This window comes from Camponotus vicinus, unplaced genomic scaffold, assembly GCF_025532165.1.
Source record: "Camponotus vicinus isolate PSW18456_S1 unplaced genomic scaffold, iyCamVici1.0 SCAF_1, whole genome shotgun sequence".
Taxonomy (NCBI): Eukaryota; Metazoa; Arthropoda; class Insecta; order Hymenoptera; family Formicidae; genus Camponotus; species Camponotus vicinus.
This window is the reverse complement of record NW_028141945.1, coordinates 28,206,510-28,226,793: the sequence shown is the minus strand read 5'-3', so window position 1 is coordinate 28,226,793 and position 20,284 is coordinate 28,206,510. Positions and strand designations below refer to the sequence as shown.

Below are 20,284 nucleotides of genomic sequence, written 5' to 3'. Positions count from 1 at the left end.
AAGAAGGTAAACAATTTAAATTTATATAGAATTTAATACAATTTAATACAATTAAAAAATATCACAAATGTATGTGTACACACACACACACACACACGCACGCGGAGGGTGCAAGGGGGGCCTTCGGCCCCCCCTCCCGCAACCACCCCGCCGGTAGGCAAGGTGGACTTCGCTTTACAACTTACAGCATATATCCATTGTGATTGAACTCTTCGCAATGTGTCCCCTACCGGCGGGGTGGTTGCGGGAGGGGGGGCCGAAGAACCCCCTTGCACCACCCGCGCGCGTATGTGTGTGCACACATACATTTGTGATATTTTTTAATTGTATTAAATTCTATATAAATTTAAATTGTTGGGCCCTTTTTATGCTTAATTACCTATATTTCTTCTTAAACATACATGATGTGGTAAAATTATAATCTATTCATGAAACTTTTTTTGTTAATAACTATTTAATAAATAACAAACGGCTAAAACCTTTTGAAAGTTATTCAGAAAGATGACCTCGGTAAATGTAAACAGAAAAATATAAACATATTTAGAATGTAACGAAAAGATGATACAAGTAAGTATAAAATTTCAAAATCGCATATCTCAGGAACGAAGAAAGACCGCCGCAAAATTCAAACGGTGTATTACTTAGGAATGTATCCTCTACAACATATGTGAAAATAAAAAATTTTCGAGCTGTGTAACCTAAAGTAAACATTTACCAAAAATAATATTTATAAATATTATATCGCAGATATTGAAGTATCACATAGTCCGATAAAGCCGTAATCACATTAGAGCAAAGCAATTTGCCGTTTGGCTACTCTGATTGATCAATTCCAATCACAACCGAACCCGCAATCCGTAGTATTATTACGGCTTAATACAGTACAATTTTCCGCCATAGAAGGAATCCATATTGAATTGGTTGAATCTTGTGATTGGCCACAGCGATCGCAGTTTTACCGCTATTTTTCACAGGCTGCTTTCTCGATCATTTTGAGTTCATTCAACCGTTGCGGCAGTCACTAGTGAACAAAGAATATTATATTATAATAGCAGATAAGTGATTGTGTCCTACATCGCTTGCAGCAGATGTCACCGAGGAAAATTATGTATATAAATATGGAAAAAATTGAATTAAAATCATCTATCTCGCGAAAATCGTTATATAAGTTATCTATAAGGCAACGAAATAAGGTTAAGTTCGAAATAAAGAATCGTTCACGATATTGTTTAAAATACAATATTGCAGATGAAAATAATCGTGATATTCAAAATATTTCTATTCCTTTAGTTACCGAATGTAGTTCTTTTATAAATAATAATGATAATTGTAATTATAAGTGCGATGCCAAAGAATATATTTTCTTTGATGATGCAACTTTCGAACATAATACATCAGTTGTACTACCTTTTAATAACAGTATTTTGATTGAGTCATCTTTTCGCGAACGTTTAGCTCTTGCTTCGTGGATAATAATTTAACACATGTTCAAGGTAATAGCATATTATCTCTTCTTCGAACACATCCTTGCTTTTTTACTTTGCCTAAAGATGTAAGAACACCACATACACGTGTTGTCGTTTCTAATGTAGAACCAGGGGAGTATGTTCATTTTGATATCGAAGCAGGAATAATTCAACATCTTTCAGATATTCCAATCGTTAATTATTTAAAACTTGATTTTAATGTAGATGGATGTAGTTTAAATAAATCAGGTAATATTCAAATTTGGTCCATTCAATGCAGAATTATAAATGTACAGCGGGCAAGACAATAGTAGTGGGAATTTATAAAGGTGCACAGAAACCATGTGATCCTAATATTTTCTTGAAAAAAATTTATTGCAGATATTACAAGGGTAATTATTATGCATAAAAAGGACCCACCCTCGCACAAATGTGACCTTGACAACATATGTCATTGACATATGTTGTCAAGGTCATATCTCTAATTAATATTCTGAAGGTTTTAGCTGGCGGTCGTTCTTTATTCAAAAGTTATTAAAGTATTTATGCATAAAAGGGGCCCCTCTCCGATTTGCTTTATTTTTAAATATGTTATAGGGGAGATCTTCCCGAGTAATTTCGTATATATATAAGGGTCGGACTCAAATAGCTTTGAAGATATAGGCTGAAAAAGGATAAAAATAATAAATACAAAAATAAGGTAAACCTTCGGAAAACCCACCTATATGAAGTAATGGGTAAGAATACCCAATTCCTACGTATTTTTACCTTCTGAACACGAATATGAAACTTAAAAATGGCGGTCAAACTCGCGAGTAGAAGAAAAACGCAAAGGAAGGTAAATTAAAGGTAAATAAAAAAAAGGTAAACAATTTAAATTTATATAGAATTTAATACAATTTAATACAATTAAGAAATATCACAAATGTATGTGTACACACACGCGCGCGCGGGGGGTACAAGGGGGGCCTTCGGCCCCCCTCCCGCAACCACCCCGCCGGTAGGAAAGGTGGACCTCGCTTTACAACTTACAACATATATCCATTGTGATTGAACTCTTCGCAATGTGTCCCCTACTGGCGGGATGGTTGCGGGAGGGGGGCCGAAGGCCCCCCCTTGCACCCCCCGCGCGCGTGTGTGTGTGTGTGTGTGTGTGTGTGTGTGTGTGTACACATACATTTGTGATATTTTTTAATTGTATTAAATTGTATTAAATTCTATATCAATTTAAATTGTTTACCTTTTTTTATTTACCTTTAATTTACCTTTTTTTGCGTTTTTCTTCGACTTGCGAATTCGACCGCCATTTTTAAGTTTCATATTCGTGTTCAGGAGGTAAAAATACGTAGGAATTGGGTATTCTTACCCATTATTTCATATAGGTGGGTTTTCCGAAGGTTTAGCTTATTTTGTATTTATTATTTTTATCCTTTTTCAGCCTATATCTCCAAAACTATTTGAGTCCGACCTTTATATATATATATATATATATATACGAAATTACTCGGGAAGATCTCCCCTATAACATATTTAAAAATAAAGCAAATCGGTGAACAAATAAAGTAGAATCTTTATGTCAATATTTCTTACATTTATTCATTATTAACTTTTGTATAAAGAACGACCGACGGCTAAAACCTTCAGAATGTTAATCAGGGATAACATCTTCACAACATACGTCAATAACACATTTGTGCGAAGGTGGGCCCTTTTTATGCATAATTACCGTTACAAGAATCTTGTCTAACGCAGGAATTAATTTTCATGGCAATAAAATACCAATGCGACTGAAATGTTTTATAGCTGATGCACCAGCTCGAAATTTCATTCCTAACCATCGTAGTCATGTGTCTTTACATCCTTGTTCCAAGTGTAAAGCCTCTGGTGTACACTGTGAAAGTCGGTATGTCAATGGTATAAATCATTCTCTTCGAACCGATGAAGAATATGTGAGATGCATAGATGAAGATCATCATAAAGAGGGTAAGAGTCCATTATCAATGCTTCCTATAGGAATAATTTCACAAACATTTTTTGACTATATGCATCTGGTGTGTTTGGGCGTCATGAAAAAAATTTTGTTTGCATGGATACACGGAAAATATTCACGTCTATCAAAATTATCAGAGAGATCCATATCTATTATGTGTACAAGATTGAATAATCTTAAAGAATACTGTTCATCAAATTTTGCAAGACGTCCTAGATCTCTCGATATGTTTTTCAAATACAAGGCGACAGACTTTCGTCAATTTCTGCTTTATACAGGGCCAGTTGTAATGTTTGGTTTATTGTATAACGATGCACCCCGGCATCGTTAAGTTTTCTCGGCATCACCATCCGCCGGAAGCTGCCGCCCGGCAGAACACCCGCTGGGTATAGGCAGGGGCGCGGTACGCCCACCTTTTTTTTAATCATTCACATATACGGCCCTAAGCCGTTAGGCTCGAATCGGTCGAACACCGCCGACCGGAGCCGACGTGGCCCGAACCGCCGACCGGCGAAAGCCCGCGTTCGGCACACCACCCGAACCCCTCCGAGCGGGCCCGACCGCACCGTTTCCGAAAAAATCGTTCGGAAGGGGTGATACCGCCGCGCGCCGACGCGGGCAATTAGCCAGTATAAGAAGGCCACATTTCGGCACCTAATCATCATTCTCTCGATCCACTCGGAGCCGTACGTTTCTAAGCAAATCCTGAGAATCCTAACAAAGCATTACCGCCCCGGACGAAAGGTGGGGAGAACTCCGGCTTAGACGAGCGATCTCGATACCGCGCAGGGTAGTGCACCCACATTACCGCCAAATTCCCCAGCTGATCATTCTCGGAAGGTGGAGGTAGAGCCGCCCCGAGTTGAGAGATCTCGACCCAGCTGCGAGTCACGCATATTCCTTCGCGATACGATCCTCTCCCGCGATATGTAAAGCATCGCGGCATTCGCCGTCGTCCGTTCGAGATCTCGCTAGCGCGCCGCGACAGCCTCAGCGGCACGGAATATTACACCGCGTTTTATTTTGTATCGCGACCGTTGCATTTAACACGCGTGTTGCACTAAATTATAACGCGGCATCCGCAGCCGCATTTGCGAGAACACCGGCGAGACGCGCTTCTACGAAAGCGACCGGCTATTCTACGTACACCGGAATTCTCGGAACGCCAGGATTCCCCGGCGGGAAAAAGCGCGGCAAAAACACCGTCGACGCATACGCGCGGTCATTGACCGATTTCGAGCGCGTCAAAACACACACACACACGCACACACACACGCGCGCGCGCGCGCGCGCACGCACACTCACGCCACGATACATTGCGTACACTGACATCCTTGTACATTTTTGAATGCAACAATAAATTTACTTAGCGATGTATAGATATATCTCTCGCGTTTTCTTTTTCTTTCTTTCTTTCTTTCCCCGGCATCCGACGAACTATCCGCACTCTTTCGCCGAAAATCGGATCGTTACAATTGGATGAGAAATTGTACAAGCACTTTTTTTTATTCTTACATGTGGCAATTTTTGAATTTTGCAGAACTTGCGCTACAAAAATTTGTTCTTCGAAGTGATACTCTTTAGGTCCAACCTTTAATACTTATAATATCCATGGTCTTCTTCATCTTACCAATGATGTGAGACAGTTTGGCAGTTTGGATTCGTTTTCTGCATTTTCTTATGAAAATAACATGTCGATTTTCAGAAAATATTGTAGGAAACCAGATCTACCCTCTTCAACAATTCTTTCAAAAGAATGAAAGAAATTGAAACTCACAAAACAATCGACGCTCATGTTATTGATTCGCCTATTCGTGTATCCACATTGTATAATAAAGATCGTAACTGTCATCAGTATCGTAAAATTAAATTTAACAGAATATTATTGAGTACAGATGTACGTGATAATTGTTGCATCTTGCGTAGTGGATCAATTTGCATCGTCTGCAATATTGTTCTGGAAAATAATTTGTATCGTTTGGTAGTAAAAAAATTTTCACAGGTTGAAGACTTTTATAACATTGGTATATTATCTTCCGCTCTTCAAATATATATATGTATATATATATATATATATATATATATATATATATATGTTCCACGTTGAAATTTTTATATAGTAGTGAAATTTTTTATATTAATTTGGAAGCCCATGCTAAATGTTATAGAATGCCTTTTTGGAATTCTACATCGATGGATGATTAATATATATCTTGCGACAATCTTTGATAATCTTTGTCTTTAAAGGATTGATTAACTTGGAAGTCCATGCTAAATGTTATAGAATGCCTTTTTGGAATTCTACATCGATGGATGATAGTGACAGTCACGAAGAAGATCATTCGTTTCATTATGTTGTCGCTGCTATTGTACATAACGAGAAAGTGTAAGATATATCTTGTGACAATTTTTGATAATCTTTGTCTTTAAAGGATTGATTAACTTGGAAGTCCATGCTAAATGTTATAGAATGCCTTTTTGGAATTCTACATCGATGGATGATAGTGACAGTCACGAAGATCATTCGTTTTAATATGTTTTCGCTGCTATTGTACATAACGAGAAAGTGTAAGATATATCTTGCGACAATTTTTGATAATCTTTGTCTTTAAAGGATTGATTTTCTTTTCTGCATGAACTTTTTCAGCATTTTTGATATTTTATTCTCTTGTTTGCTTTCTCATTGTTAGTCTATTTTTTCTTCTTTTTTTCCAACACAAATGTTTGTTAGTTTGAAGAGTACGATATCATAATCTTTTTTGCATCACTTTTCTCTCTTTGTCATTGTTTTCTTTTGGTACTTCTATACACATAATGTATATTTCCATCACACACATAATATGCATGTTTGCAACAGGACAATTTTCTTAATAGTCTATTTTGAGTTATGTGCTGTTTAAATATTTTTAACAATTTGAGTACACACAGTTTGATTTTAATATATATTATTAATATGTTAACATTTAAATAATACTTTTTTATTTTTATTATTTTTTTTCTTAATTTACATTTGATGTTTGTGAGAAAAAGTTAAAATATGATGCAATGCATGTTTTTTTTATTTTTAAAGATGATACATATTATCGAATTTTATTTGTGTTTAAATAGATTTAATAACTATTTAATTAAATATTATATTTATTGTGTATATCATATTATAATCGACATATCTATTTTTTTACAATATATGTGATCTATTTATTTTCTTTTTTTTACAAGCAGATGAAGGAACGTCCAAAGCGCACCGTTGCGAAACCTTCCCGCTATCGAGCCACTTCTTCGGATGAATCACCGAAACACAAGAAGTGACCACCAAAAATTCCCACTAAAAATCGTCACATCTGAAGACATTGACGAGGACATCAGTCATCTAAGAAAAATTTTTGAGAATTCAGATAATTCTACCGATATAGATGAGAATAATTTTAATACTAATGTTTATACACAATCACACAAACACACAGACACACATTCTTACTCATACGCAATCACAAACAAACATTCAAGCTTATATATGGACTATAACACCTTTAACATCACATCCACACACAGCTACCAACATTCAACCTTATACATCCATTATAATACCTTTAACATTACATCTACATACATTTAGAAATATTCAATCTTATACATCTACTGTAGCATCTTCATCACGTTCACACACATCTATTCACGCCGTCGATACATACATTATCCGCACAGTCTTCTATAGCCAGTCATACAGATAATACATATCAGTTTCAGAGTTCAGAAACGTGGCCGGTACAGAAAAATTCCCAAATAAATGAGTATCAGGTGGCTGAAATCCCACGGCCTATACAAGAAACGAACTACAATCGGTAAATTTATAGAACAAATTTATAAAAATAATGATTCTTAAATAAATATATTCGTTCGCGTTATATTTACAAGTATATAAACGTTACTCGTATGTTCGCAGAATAACGCAAGAAAAATTGAGCAGCATTGATGCAGAGCTTAAGTAAGTAAATCAAATGTATCGTATCTATTAACATGTGATCTCTATAATATGCTTTTGTTATACTTTATTTACAGAAGAATGATGGGTTTGCTGCAAAATCTTTTCAGATGCGTGCAAAGTAATAATGACCGCAATCGCATGCCACCTAAACCAGCCTGTTTGCCCATATCATCCGTAGCCGAGATGGATGCGTTTCAAACTATCGATGATAACAATTATTGTGAAGTTGTAAGTAAAATATAAAGTAGATATAAAAATTTTCTGTCATGAAATATTCATTAACATAATTTTGCTTAGGTGGATTATTTCAAATACACCGGCGGGTTTCATTTGAAGGAAGCGATAAATTTGTGTCTAAAAGAAGGATTACAAGACTCGGTAACGCCGTCATTCACTTGGTGAGGTCGCAAAGAAAATCAACGGCCATTGTATAATACCCGCTTTAATTGCAATTTATGGTACAATCTCTATTTTTCAGCATATATTTAACATTAATATTGGGTGCATTCAGAAGCACGACTCCTCATTGAGCACTCAATGAGCAACGAACAGTTGTTCGTGATTGATCTACAAACAAAATCTGAAAGAATATGCTAATCACGAACCGCTACTCACTAAGCGGTCGTGCTTCTAAGGGTCATTCCAGAATACGTTGAAAATGTCCCGTTGCCAGTTGCCAACCTAAACAGCACCAAGTCGACTGTTAATTGACTGTCAGTCGGCAGAAAAAGTCTAAAGTCGACTTCAAAGTCAGACTGAATGTCAACTTAAAGTCGACTAATAGCCGACAAATGACTCGAATGTAGTCGACTGTCAGTCAGCTAATAAGTCGACTTAGAAGTCAACTTTATGGCGATTATAAGTCAATTTTCAATCAATTTAATATCATGTCCATTAATTACTAAATTTTTATTTTAATGTCATTTCTCAAAAACTCGATTTAATTCCCATACAGAAAATAATTGGTATTAGATATCCACTAGATATTCTTCATAGGCTTAAAGATTTCCACGAATATATGAAAAATAGTTATTGCTGTTAAATGCTGTAGATATCCAAATGTCCACAATTCGAGGTTTCATAAATATCTACAAAATATGTAAACCAATATCCTGTAAATATCTGTACAACATTCAGTGGATATTTATCATATAAAGATACATTCTTTATTACGTATATATTGATATTTATTTTTGGATATTCATTTAATGTTCTGTATATAGATACATATATGATGGAATTAAAAAATAATTAACCGTCTGCGGTTAATTATATGGAGCTCTGAAGTTCCTTGCAAAAGGAGCTAGCCTTTGTTAGAGGAGATGCGCCTATAATAGTCCGCGCTCTTTGACCGATAAGCCGTTATTCGTGGGACCTGTGCCGCGGCCTTATATTACTATCTTACAAGTAACACTACTCAAGTGCCATTCGCCGATATTCTTGAAATTTTGCACACACGTAGTACATCGAAAAACATTAAATACGTGTTTTTTTTATTTTGGCTAACAAGGCGTTTTAAGGTTAGAAAACGCATTCGAAAGTTTAACACCATTTAGCACAATGCTAACTAACGCTACTCATGAGTGTCATTCTCTTACAGCTTTTACGACATTTCTCTATCATAATTTCATTGTCTGCGTGTTTTTGAGATCGCTAATGACGATTTTGACATCAGTTATATCAATGTAGAGGCTGATGAAAAATGGCAAATTTAATAGTAGTCTTACGAAGGATGTCAAAATGTGACTGGGCAAATATCGGTGGGCAAACTTCTTAACACCCTTCTTTCAAATGACGGAAACAATAAGCAAATCACGAAATTTTAAGAAATTGAACCTTATGAGGACAGGATTATTAGGTCTTTTTAATGTTTCCAATTATACAATCTGACATATAGTAATCAGAACGGCCGATGGTAACTTATATGTTCAAGTTTCGTCTAACATGCTTACGATACCACAATTTGCACATATATTGTCAAAATGAATTATATTTTTACCGCATTTCATTATCATTATTGCAACTTTTGCTAATACCATTCATAACGAATAAGGTGTCATCAATCGTTTTTAAAGATGGAAATCAGGGAGCAATACGACAGGCTTCTGATTACAATAAGTTATATTCACGAAGTATTATCCTTTTTCATTGCGTATTTTCGAACTACAATTGATAACAATTAGTTTTTCATCGGCCGTTTTCACAGCACGGCTTTAATATTTTCTACATTGTGTATCTCTTTGAATACAATTTACAATAAATAGGTTTTCATCAGCTGTTTCCACGTCTACTATTTGTTATTAATTGTAATAACGTTAAGTACTATTCTTTCTCTGCGTTTTTCTCGAAAAAATTCATCAAAACATGTCTATGAATCCAAAAAATATTCTTCGTTTACTAACACATAGTTTCAGTGATTCGCAGTATGATGTTGAATCGATTGTGACAGAAGAGGAAAGATTATTTGGAAGATCTCATTAAATCTTCTGTTGGTTCCAACGTGTTCACTGAAACTTACGAAACATTGTGTTAATGATGACAGCGTAATACCTGATGCTGTTGAAGTCGATGACGATTTTGAAGATGACTTTGAATGTGTTGTTCAAGATGATAAAAAACTGAAAGTTGAGATAGACGTTGATTATAAAAACAGAGCGGTCAAGTTTTGGCGATCTGCTAAAAATGGTAACATGAGCTTTAGTACGGTAAAAAGTAGATTTAAGAGGGTTCCAGATAAAAAAACGTTGTACAGGTGGGAAGCACAAGTAGCGGAGGGAGACACAAGGAATGAGAAATTGTTTCGTATCAGTACATATGTTTTAGATCAATTCAAAAATGCTATGGAAAAATCACTACCTGTTAATGATTTAGAGTTGAAAAGATGGACTTTGAAAGCAAGGGATGATGTTAAACTATCAAATAAACTCTTCTCTGCTTCTTCCAAATGGATCCATACTTTCAAAGTGAGACATGGAATAGTATCTAGAAAGATTAACAAGTTTGTTACGAAAACCCAGATAACGAGTAAAGAAACTCTCGTACAGAAGAGTAATGAATTCGTTGCAACAGTGAGATCAGAAATATTATCTATAGGAGAAGATAATGTATTCAATTCTGATCAATCAGGCTTTAATTTAGAATCACATGCAGGGCGTACATTGTCATTTAAAGGTACTTTGAAAGTTGAATGCTTGGCTCAATCTATAAATTCACTGACTCACAGCTACACTATACAGCCTTTTATAGCTGCAAATGGGGTCTTAAAATCACCTTTGCTAGTAGTGTTACAAGAGACACAAGGTAAATTTGGTCCGATCGTCAGAAACAATATTTATAAAGCTGAAAATATTCTTGTTCTTGCTTCGAAATCTGGCAAACTTTCATCAGATCTTGCTGTAAAATGGTTTGTCGATGCTTTTTTGCCTAATGTTAATGAAGCATCGGCTCTATGTTTAGACTCTTGGACTGGACAAACGGAAAAGTTCGATGTTACAGATAAGCGTGGTAAAAGAGTCAAAATTTTAACTATTCCCGCAGGGACAACTGGTATGATCCAGCCATTAGATGTTTATACATTCAGACCATGGAAGAACTTTCTTAAACATTTCTCGGACTTAATCATATAACTACGACATCATCTATATAACTACGACATCAATTTACATTTGAGGAATAACATCTTAAAGATTCAGTCATTGATTCATAACCAGTTCTCATCACCAAGATTTGTAAATTTATTCAAATATGCTTGGTGGAAAAGCGGGTATACTTCAGAAAAACCAGAAAAATGTGCAACACCTGTGGAATACTGCTTCGAGAATTGTGGTACACACTGTAGGTTTTGCACAAACATTTCCATCATAAAATGCGCTTGGTGCAATGAATCTTTATGTATACAACACTTTTTTGCTCCAGACTATAATGCTTCTCCTCACTACTGCAAAAGATACGTGAAATGAAGGCAATATTTTTAATTCCATTCTTTTCTTTTCAGCAAAATATGGGGAATTAAAATTCAAGTATATGGAGAAGGCCGCACCTTGTCTTCAGTGGCCGGGTCAAATCTCTATCTTGCCTTCACTGGTCGGGTAGTACCACTATCTTGCCTTCACTGGTCGGGTATAGTACCACTATCTTGCCTTCACTGGTCGGGTATAGTACCACTATCTTGCCTTCACTGGTCGGGTAGTACCACTATCTTGCCTTCACTGGTCGGGTATAGTACCACTATCTTGCCTTCACTGGCTGGGTAGACCTTCCCATTGCCTTCAGTTTCCGCCATTTGGATGCGTCATATTGAATTTTTCATCCGCCACCTCTAAATTGATATAACTGTTGCCAAAATCGTAATCATGTATCTAATAAACTTCGCAAGTGGCGTTAAATAAAGTTTTTGAAACTTCTGCGATTTTGTCCACCATTTTGTATTTGCCATTCTGAATCTCGTTAAACTAATGTCAAAATCGTCATTAGCGATCTCAAAAACACGCAGACAATGAAATTATGATAGAGAAATGTCGTAAGAGCTGTAAGAGAATGACACTCATGAGTAGCGTTAGTTAGCATTGTGCTAAATGGTGTTAAACTTTCGAATGCGTTTTCTAACCTTAAAACGCCTTGTTAGCCAAAATAAAAAAACACGTGTTTCATGTTTTTCGATGTACTACGTGTGTGCAAAGTTTCAAGAATATCGGCGAATGACACTTGAGTAGTGTTATTTGTTAGATGAATTCCACTTTCGAGTTAGATGTTTTTCTTTTCGCCACCTAGCGGCGAGGCGTGAAGCTCGTGGAAGTATATGGATATTTCTATTGTTACATATAATACAATAAAGAATAATGAAATTAAATCAATCAAGTCTTTGAAAATGCTTAACTTAATTGAAAATGTCTAATTTAATCGTCTTTTCGTTTTGCCGAAAGGCGACTTTTAATGTTCTGAAAATGGTCGACCTTAAGTCGACTTATAGTCGATAGTTAAAGTCGACAATAAATTGTACTAGAAATAGTTGACTAAACGTCGACTTAAAAAGACGACTAAAATAGCTGACTAAAAAATGTCAACTATCAGTCGACAAATAGCCCTTCGTGCTGTGTGAGAAATCATTGCGATTCAGTTAGCATCAAACTAGTTCAACGCTGATTAGATCGCAATGGTTTAGCAACTGGCAACGGAACATTCGCAACATATTCTGGAATGGCCGTAAATGCAATCACATTGTATCATATATAATATTAATATTACGTACCTCGCGTTAATAATATAATGTAACTATTGTATGTTTCTTTTTCAGAAGCGGTGAGCAGCAATCATTATTTCGATAAGCCAACTCGATCAGAATTCCAACGTCAAATACGAGAAGCCCTTAGAACAGCCAAAGAGAGATGCAGGAGTAAGACGCGTATGCGACGAATACGACATGCTGGCAATCACAGGCGTGATTTTTGGAACGACGATGTTCTGGAAGAAGAAAGAGTGGATGAGTAAGAATGCGTAGACGTGTAGACGGTCTTTATGGAAAGATAAGTAAAAATCTTCTGCTTATTTTTCAATCTTTTCATAATTTAATATATTAACAGTTTCATTTCTTGTATATTTTTATATGTAGCTTTTCTCTCAGCAGACTTTGCTGTGATCGCGAAGAAAGGTACTTTTCAGTACCAATTTCAATATGGAACGTTAAAACATTTTCGTTCGCATTTTAATCGGCATTTTTCAGTGCCACTTAATGTTTATTACGTAATATATATCGTTCACTTATTAATTGGCACTTTTCAGTGCCACTTAAATTTTTATTACGGCATATTGATCTTTAACGTTAAAATATATTCTCCATAGGTACGTCTTTATTTTCATTTTGTATGTTGCCAGGTTGCTTCGATAATTAAGGAGATCTTTGGAATCCGATTGCATATTGTGTCTTTCTAGAAGAAATTGCTGTAATAATTATATATGAATAATTATATATTATATATTATATATGTTGTAATAATTATGTAACTTATAAATCGTATTTATAATTGTATTTTTATAAATTGTAATAATTTTTTTTATAATTTGTTATTAATATGTTATATAATTTACGATATATAATTATGTTATACAATTTATGTATTTTTTATAATGTATGTGTAATTTTTGGAAATTTATAAAAAGAAATTTTATATATTTTTTGTTCTCTCCAATAAAGCATTACATATACATTGTATACCTTATTTACTATCTTTTATTAATTAGTAAAAGCGAAATGAGCAATATCAAGAGACACGGTAGTGTCTCGCGTCAAGTTCATGCGAAGCATTAGCGAGGCACTCCGTGTATCTATACGCGAGTCGGACAGTTGAGAGCAACTCAGATTATCGGATTTCAATAACGGCTGAACGGATCGAATTCTTACTAGCCTTAATCGATAGAGCGAGTTTGAATTGTATAAAGAAAGTATCTTTATTTTTGTGCTGCGTGATCTATAAACGGAGATATCATAACGCAAAGTCAAAATATGAAAATTTTCAACTAAGAAACGTCTTTATGATTTACGTAAAATTAAGAAATTATTTCAAGCCTCATAACTCGGAAAGTACTTAATGAAAACTAACTTAATTATAGTGCTTTGGAAAGCTCTCGAGATGAGCTACACGAATGTGCAAAAATATATAGGGTATTCCATTTAAAAAAATTGAAGTGACCTTCACGTGACCTTCAAATGACTCTTCAAGGTCAAACCAATGGTACCATCTTATGGCCCCCTCGAAACCAAACAACTTTTGTCTGAAACATTTTTCTCTAAAATGCTTAGTTTTTGAAAGAAAAGGGGTGTACGGGTGGTCTAGGACACCCTGTATAATATAGTAATATATATATATATATATATATATATATATATATACAGGGTGTCCCGAAACTAACGCTTGATATTTTAAAGGCAGATTCTCTGGCCAATTTAAAAACGATTTTTCCTCAGCGAAAATGTCGAGGGAGATCATTATTTTTTGCATATTCCCAATTTTTGTTATCATGTATCTTTCTAAGCCTTAAATTAAAATTCTATTAAAGTAAACTCTACCTAAAATTAACTAAAGAATGTGACTATTAATATTTTATTCCCATAAGCCTTAGTTTGCGAAAAACCCTTTATTTTCAATCGTTTATAACTCGAAAACTATTAGTGCCGCGACATTTTCGCTAAGGAAAAATCGTTTTTAAATTGGCCAGAGAATCTGGCTTTAAAATATCAAGCGTTAGTTTCGGGACACCCTGTATATATATATATTGTTGCGCCCGCGGGCGACGACTTCGCGATATATATCGAACGCGCGCGTACTAAAGAACAGCCGTCGCGGATCGCGTTAAATGACGAGACACTTTTGAAGGGGAACAAAGAACTTTAATCAGGAACACAGAACACACTCGAACAACAGATTAACACAATGGGTTTTATAACACAATTATCGCACGTAAGCGAGAACGCGTCCGTATAGCTTGACAGCTATTTTCCGACTCGACTGTCATTCGTCTTGTCAACATTCTTCTTGGCAACGCGCTCGAAGACGATCTTCTGCCGAACGTCACGGGTGACCAAATGATCCGCAGGGAAGGAACACGGGGTCGCAACAATATATATGTATATATTATATATACTTATTCTATATATATTTTTATATAATTTGCTTATATATTTTTAAATATAATATCTCGTAGCAAATTATACTAAAAAAAGAAGTGATATAATCCCCAAAAACTTACCTTTTTAAAAAAAGGTAAAAAAGGGCGCCAACTAAGAATAAAAATTTGTACAAGATAAATAGAAGTACAAGGAAGAAAACTTATATAAGTTAAATAGAAATATTTTAATTGAAAACATTGTTATACAAAATAGTTGTTTTAATTTTCAAAAATAATAATATGAAAAAATTAAAAATTTATTTAAAAATTGAAAACTGAAAATTAATATACAACAAAAAAGTAAAAAAAAGTTTAATTAAAAAAACGGCGCTACATTGTATTAAAGAAAATGTATTTTATTACATAAGCATATTTATCAGATAAATTCTGTTGATTTTTGCAAATTTCTAGGCGTCTATCTCGATTACAGACTCTCAGGCAAAGAACACGTTACTTACTTGCATAAACATTGTTCGTATAAACATCTCAATATTATTAATATGTTGAGAGAGGCATGATAAGGAGATAATCACTCTTTTACAAATTAATTAGAGCCACTATAAAATACGGTTGCCTAATCCTTTCTTACGATAATTATGCTATTTACAATCAACTTAAAAAAATCCAATTCCAGACACTAAAATTCTGCCTTAGCCTGAGGAGAATCACCACTACTAATGTCATTTTGGCGAAAGCCGCGGAAAGCCTCGTCAGGAGTAGATTTTTCTATTTAGTTTCTAAATATATTTTTAAAGTCTTTTCATTAGATATTTATCCCTTAATTAAAAAGCTCTTTGAATTGCATATTTTATACTACTCTAAGATCTTGCGTGTCATTTTTTCCTATTTAAAGCTTTTTGAGAGAAGAGAGAGAGATAAATGTTTACTTTAGGTTACACAACTGGAAAAATTTTTATTTTCACGTATGTTGTAGAGCAGTGCTGGGATTTACTTGCAACTTTCGGACAGATTTCTTAGCTTACGCCTATTGTTCCCCTCTTACCGCTCGCGCCTTAGCAACCGCGCCGCCAGACGCTCGTAATTAAGGAGTGCTCAGGAACGTGCGCGTCACAAATATAATGTGGCAATCTATCTAACAAGGGAAGTGTCACAACTGTCCGGAACCGATTTGATTCTCCTTCAAATATGTTGTTAAATACACAAATCTAAAAGACACGTATTTTTTTATATGTGCGGATTTTGAGTTTTAAGGGGTGAAACACCCCTTTGAAGAAAAACGGTATTTTTCTTTAGGATCGAATATCTGCTAAACTATAAGAGGTAAAGAAAAAAAGCGTGCAACAAATTTTAATGGCTTGAAGAGTACTTTAAAGTTATATGAACAAAAATTTTTTATTTTTATTTTTATTTTTTTAAACCCCCCCACCACTTAATTTTTTTTTTCAAAATTAAAATTTTTTTACCTAATTTAAAGCTTATTTTTTTCCAAATTCAACCATGTGTAATAAAGTTATGTTACGAAATATCATTTTCGAAAATTAGTTATAAACGCTCCCGTATATACGCTCATCCGTGCTATGTGCGTAAGTAATTACCGTCGAACAATAAGATATATAAAAAATGTTGATGTATAATTTTTATTTATGTTTTCTATGTATTTATAACTGCGTATTGTACATATTTAGATTAACAAAAATATATTTGCATTTTATATTATTCACTCATTATACACATTACAATAATGATATTCGACAAAAAAATGTTTCAAGCATAATGACTTCTTGCACCAAGAACATCTTACTACTGCTATATTATTGCAACCTTCGATATGACATTTTGTTGAAGTTTCGTCAAAACTAAAGTGTACTGGATTTTCAAATTCGTCTGGTCTTTCATTCGTATAACCACTTTTAAACCACGAATATTTAAATAAGTTTTGATATCGTGGGGATGACAATTGATTTATGTATCAAAGATTGTAATTTTATTATATTATTTCGTTCATGTAAATTTATATTACTTTCCAACAGTAAAACCGTATCTGAAAATCTTTTAGCAAAATTTTTCCAAATTCTGAATCCATAAACATCTAATGGTTGTATTTTTCCTGTAGTTCCTTTCGGTATTATCATAGTAGTAATATGTGTTCCTGGAGGTGTTAAATCCGAAATAGTATTGGGGCAATGTCCAGTCCATGAATCGATAAGAAGAACGCTATTAGGACCAATGTTTGCAAAATAAGCTTCTTCTAACCACATTCTAAAATGATCTGTAAAAAATATAAATGTTAATTTAATAGTTTTTTATGACTCTTATTAAATTGTTAAATGAAATAAGTTTGTTAAAGAAAGTAATTATAAAAGGGAAATACCTGATGTCATTTTACCAGATTTCGATGCTTTTACAATAACATTTTCTGGTTTAAATAAATTTTCTTCTACTCTTGGTCCAAATTTACCATTAGCTTCTTTTAATACAATAAATAAAGGTGACAACAAATTGCCATTACAAGATATTATTGGTTGTATCGTATATGAATGGGTTGTTGATGATATGGATTGCACGACACGTTCTATTTTCTTTTCTCCCTGGTTAGACAATGATCTTCCAGAATGAATTTCCAATTGGAAACCACTTTGATCTGAATTGTAAATATTTTCAGATCCAAACTGTTCAATAAGAGGTTTTACTGTTTCCAGAAAATTATCAGCTGATTGTTGCAAATCAACAGAATCTTCTAATGTTCTTCTAGTGGCAAACTTCGTAACTTTTCTTGAAACAATTCGGTGAGACTTCTTGAATTTTGCTATCCAACTGTGAGATGCCTTAAATATAGGATTTAAATTTCCTATTTCTTCTTGAGCTTGTAAAGCCCATCTTTTTAGATCAATATCATGAACCATGAATCCTGATTCAACAGCTGCAGTAAATTTATCATGTGTAAATTTGGAGATGTAAGATAATTTTTCTATACGACTTCCACCTGATTGTATTTGTTCTTCCCATCGCCTTAACTGACGTTCAGATGAAACTCTTCTAAATTTACTTTGTACTACTTTTAGAGGACGATTCCTTTTTTTGTCATTTTCATCAGTCCCGATGTCGCCAATATTCAACAGCTCGTCTTTTATAAGAACTATCAAAATTTGTATCATTATTTGAACAATGAGGATGAGAATTTAAATTATCTTCATTCCATGCTTCTTCGTCATCTTCAATTATTTCAAAACTATGTAATTTATAAGGTTCTTCATAATCGAGATATATTTCTTCCGTTACTTCCAACCCATTATAATGAAAAACACCATCCAGCAATATTTTTTTTATGTTTTCCTTTAATTCCACTTCTGCTTCAGGTACTGGCGTTTCTGTTAGATATATTGAATTTATTGATACCAATAAAAGTCTAACAACGTTAAGCGGATTGATAATCATATTCAAAGATGTTAAATTGTGCTTTCTATTGCAATAGAAAAACAGTTTACACAGATATTATTACAACGAAAAGACTACACTGACTGTGAGAATTATGCTGCTACATGAACAATTTATATTAACTTATCAGAAACACGTAAACACATAATCTTATGATTCATTTTAACGTAAGATATAAATTTGTTTATGCCAAATATTGCGACATGTATTTATTCGCAAAGATTCAATTGTAAAAATTATAACTTATCTGGAACACGTATATATAATCTTATCTGGAACACGTACATATAATCTTATCTTATTCATTTAACGTAAGATATAAAATTTGTTTATTGCAACATGTATTCGCAAGATTCAATTGTAAAATAATTTTATTATAGGTAGATAAATTTAGAAAAAAATTGTTTTTAATTTTCATAGAAGAAATTAAATATTAAAGAAATAATAAGAGAGCTGGGGGTATATTTAAAAAAATTCTTATTAATAATATTTAAAAATCTTTTTAAAAATCTAAATATACACAATACGCACTTATAAATACATAGAAAACATAAATAAAAATTATACATCAACATTTTTTATATATCTTATTGTTCGACGGTAATTACTTACGCACATAGCACGGATGAGCGTATATACGGGAGCGTTTATAACTAATTTTCGAAAATGATATTTCGTAACATAACTTTATTACACATGGTTGAATTTGGAAAAAAATAAGCTTTAAATTAGGTAAAAAAATTTTAATTTTGAAAAAAAAAATTAAGTGGTGGGGGGGTTTAAAAAAATAAAAATAAAAATAAAAAATTTTTGTTCATATAACTTTAAAGTACTCTTCAAGCCATTAAAATTTGTTGCACGTTTTTTTTCTTTACCTCTTATAGTTTAGCAGATATTCGATCCTAAAGAAAAATACCGTTTTTCTTCAAAGGTGTTTCACCCCTTAAAACTCAAAATCCGTACATATAAAAAAATACGTGTCTTTTAGATTTGTGTATTTAACAACATATTTGAAGGAGAATCGGTTCCGGACAGTTGTGACACTTCCCTTGTAAGTTCTCTTTACCTACACGGAACATGACATTCATTGGAGGTCCATATAACCTCCATATCTCCACGGTGGATGTTCAATGGATCTCTAATAGAAATCCATATTATCTCCACGTAGATGTCGTTTGTAAATTCATCATGGATGTCCATTAGATGTCGGTTGTGAATGTATGATAGATGTGTACACATTTCTCTTAACATAAATAATTTTTATTAATTATTTTTCCTAGTATTGGTAAATATTATTTTTTGTTACTTTATCTTATATCTCACTAATAATTATAGTCAGTGGAACTAAAATTTCACTGTAAAATCAGTAATCGCGCTAGTTCGTTCGTTTACCGCTATGGTGCGCTCTTTTTCTCGTACTTGAGTTTTAGTCATGAGAATTAAAACTTGCAAAAGGCGACAGATAAAATTAAAAGTATTACTTCGATCTAATTTCTAATACAGTTTCAATAGAGGAACTTCAGATATTAAATCGATTTTATAAGTCGGATAAGTAAATGTCCGGCCAATAAACGAAAATGATCCGTTCATTATCTATTTGTTACTCCATATAACGTACATATGACATCCATGAAAGCTCGACAAAATATCTATAATTACTCCATATAACGTATATCTGACATCCATAACAGCTCCACAAAATGTCTATAATTACTCCATATAACGTACATATGACATCCATGAACGCTTCATTCAATATCTATAATTACTCCATATGACGTACAT

At 33.7% G+C, this 20,284-nt stretch overlaps 1 protein-coding gene and 3 pseudogenes across 2 annotated transcripts; 3 read left to right on the top strand and 1 right to left on the bottom strand.

Annotated features, from left to right (window-relative positions):
- The first annotated feature begins 695 nt into the window (after window positions 1–695).
- On the top strand, window positions 696–2,077 carry LOC145970548 (uncharacterized; annotated as a pseudogene).
- Window positions 2,078–2,199: 122 nt separating this feature from the next.
- On the top strand, window positions 2,200–5,324 carry LOC145967478 (uncharacterized). The gene is made up of 2 exons (XM_083092453.1): window positions 2,200–2,203; window positions 3,123–5,324. Exons 1-2 carry the CDS (start codon window positions 2,200–2,202, stop codon window positions 3,785–3,787), a joined length of 669 nt encoding a protein of 222 aa, XP_082948579.1. The 3' UTR covers window positions 3,788–5,324.
- Window positions 5,325–5,576: 252 nt separating this feature from the next.
- LOC145970621 (uncharacterized) lies at window positions 5,577–13,429 on the top strand (annotated as a pseudogene). The gene is made up of 6 exons (XR_014438558.1): window positions 5,577–6,024; window positions 6,679–7,298; window positions 7,400–7,441; window positions 7,516–7,669; window positions 7,739–7,899; window positions 12,735–13,429. The product of XR_014438558.1 is annotated as an uncharacterized LOC145970621 (transcript).
- Window positions 13,430–16,628: 3,199 nt separating this feature from the next.
- LOC145974005 (uncharacterized) lies at window positions 16,629–18,499 on the bottom strand (annotated as a pseudogene).
- Window positions 18,500–20,284: the final 1,785 nt, after the last annotated feature.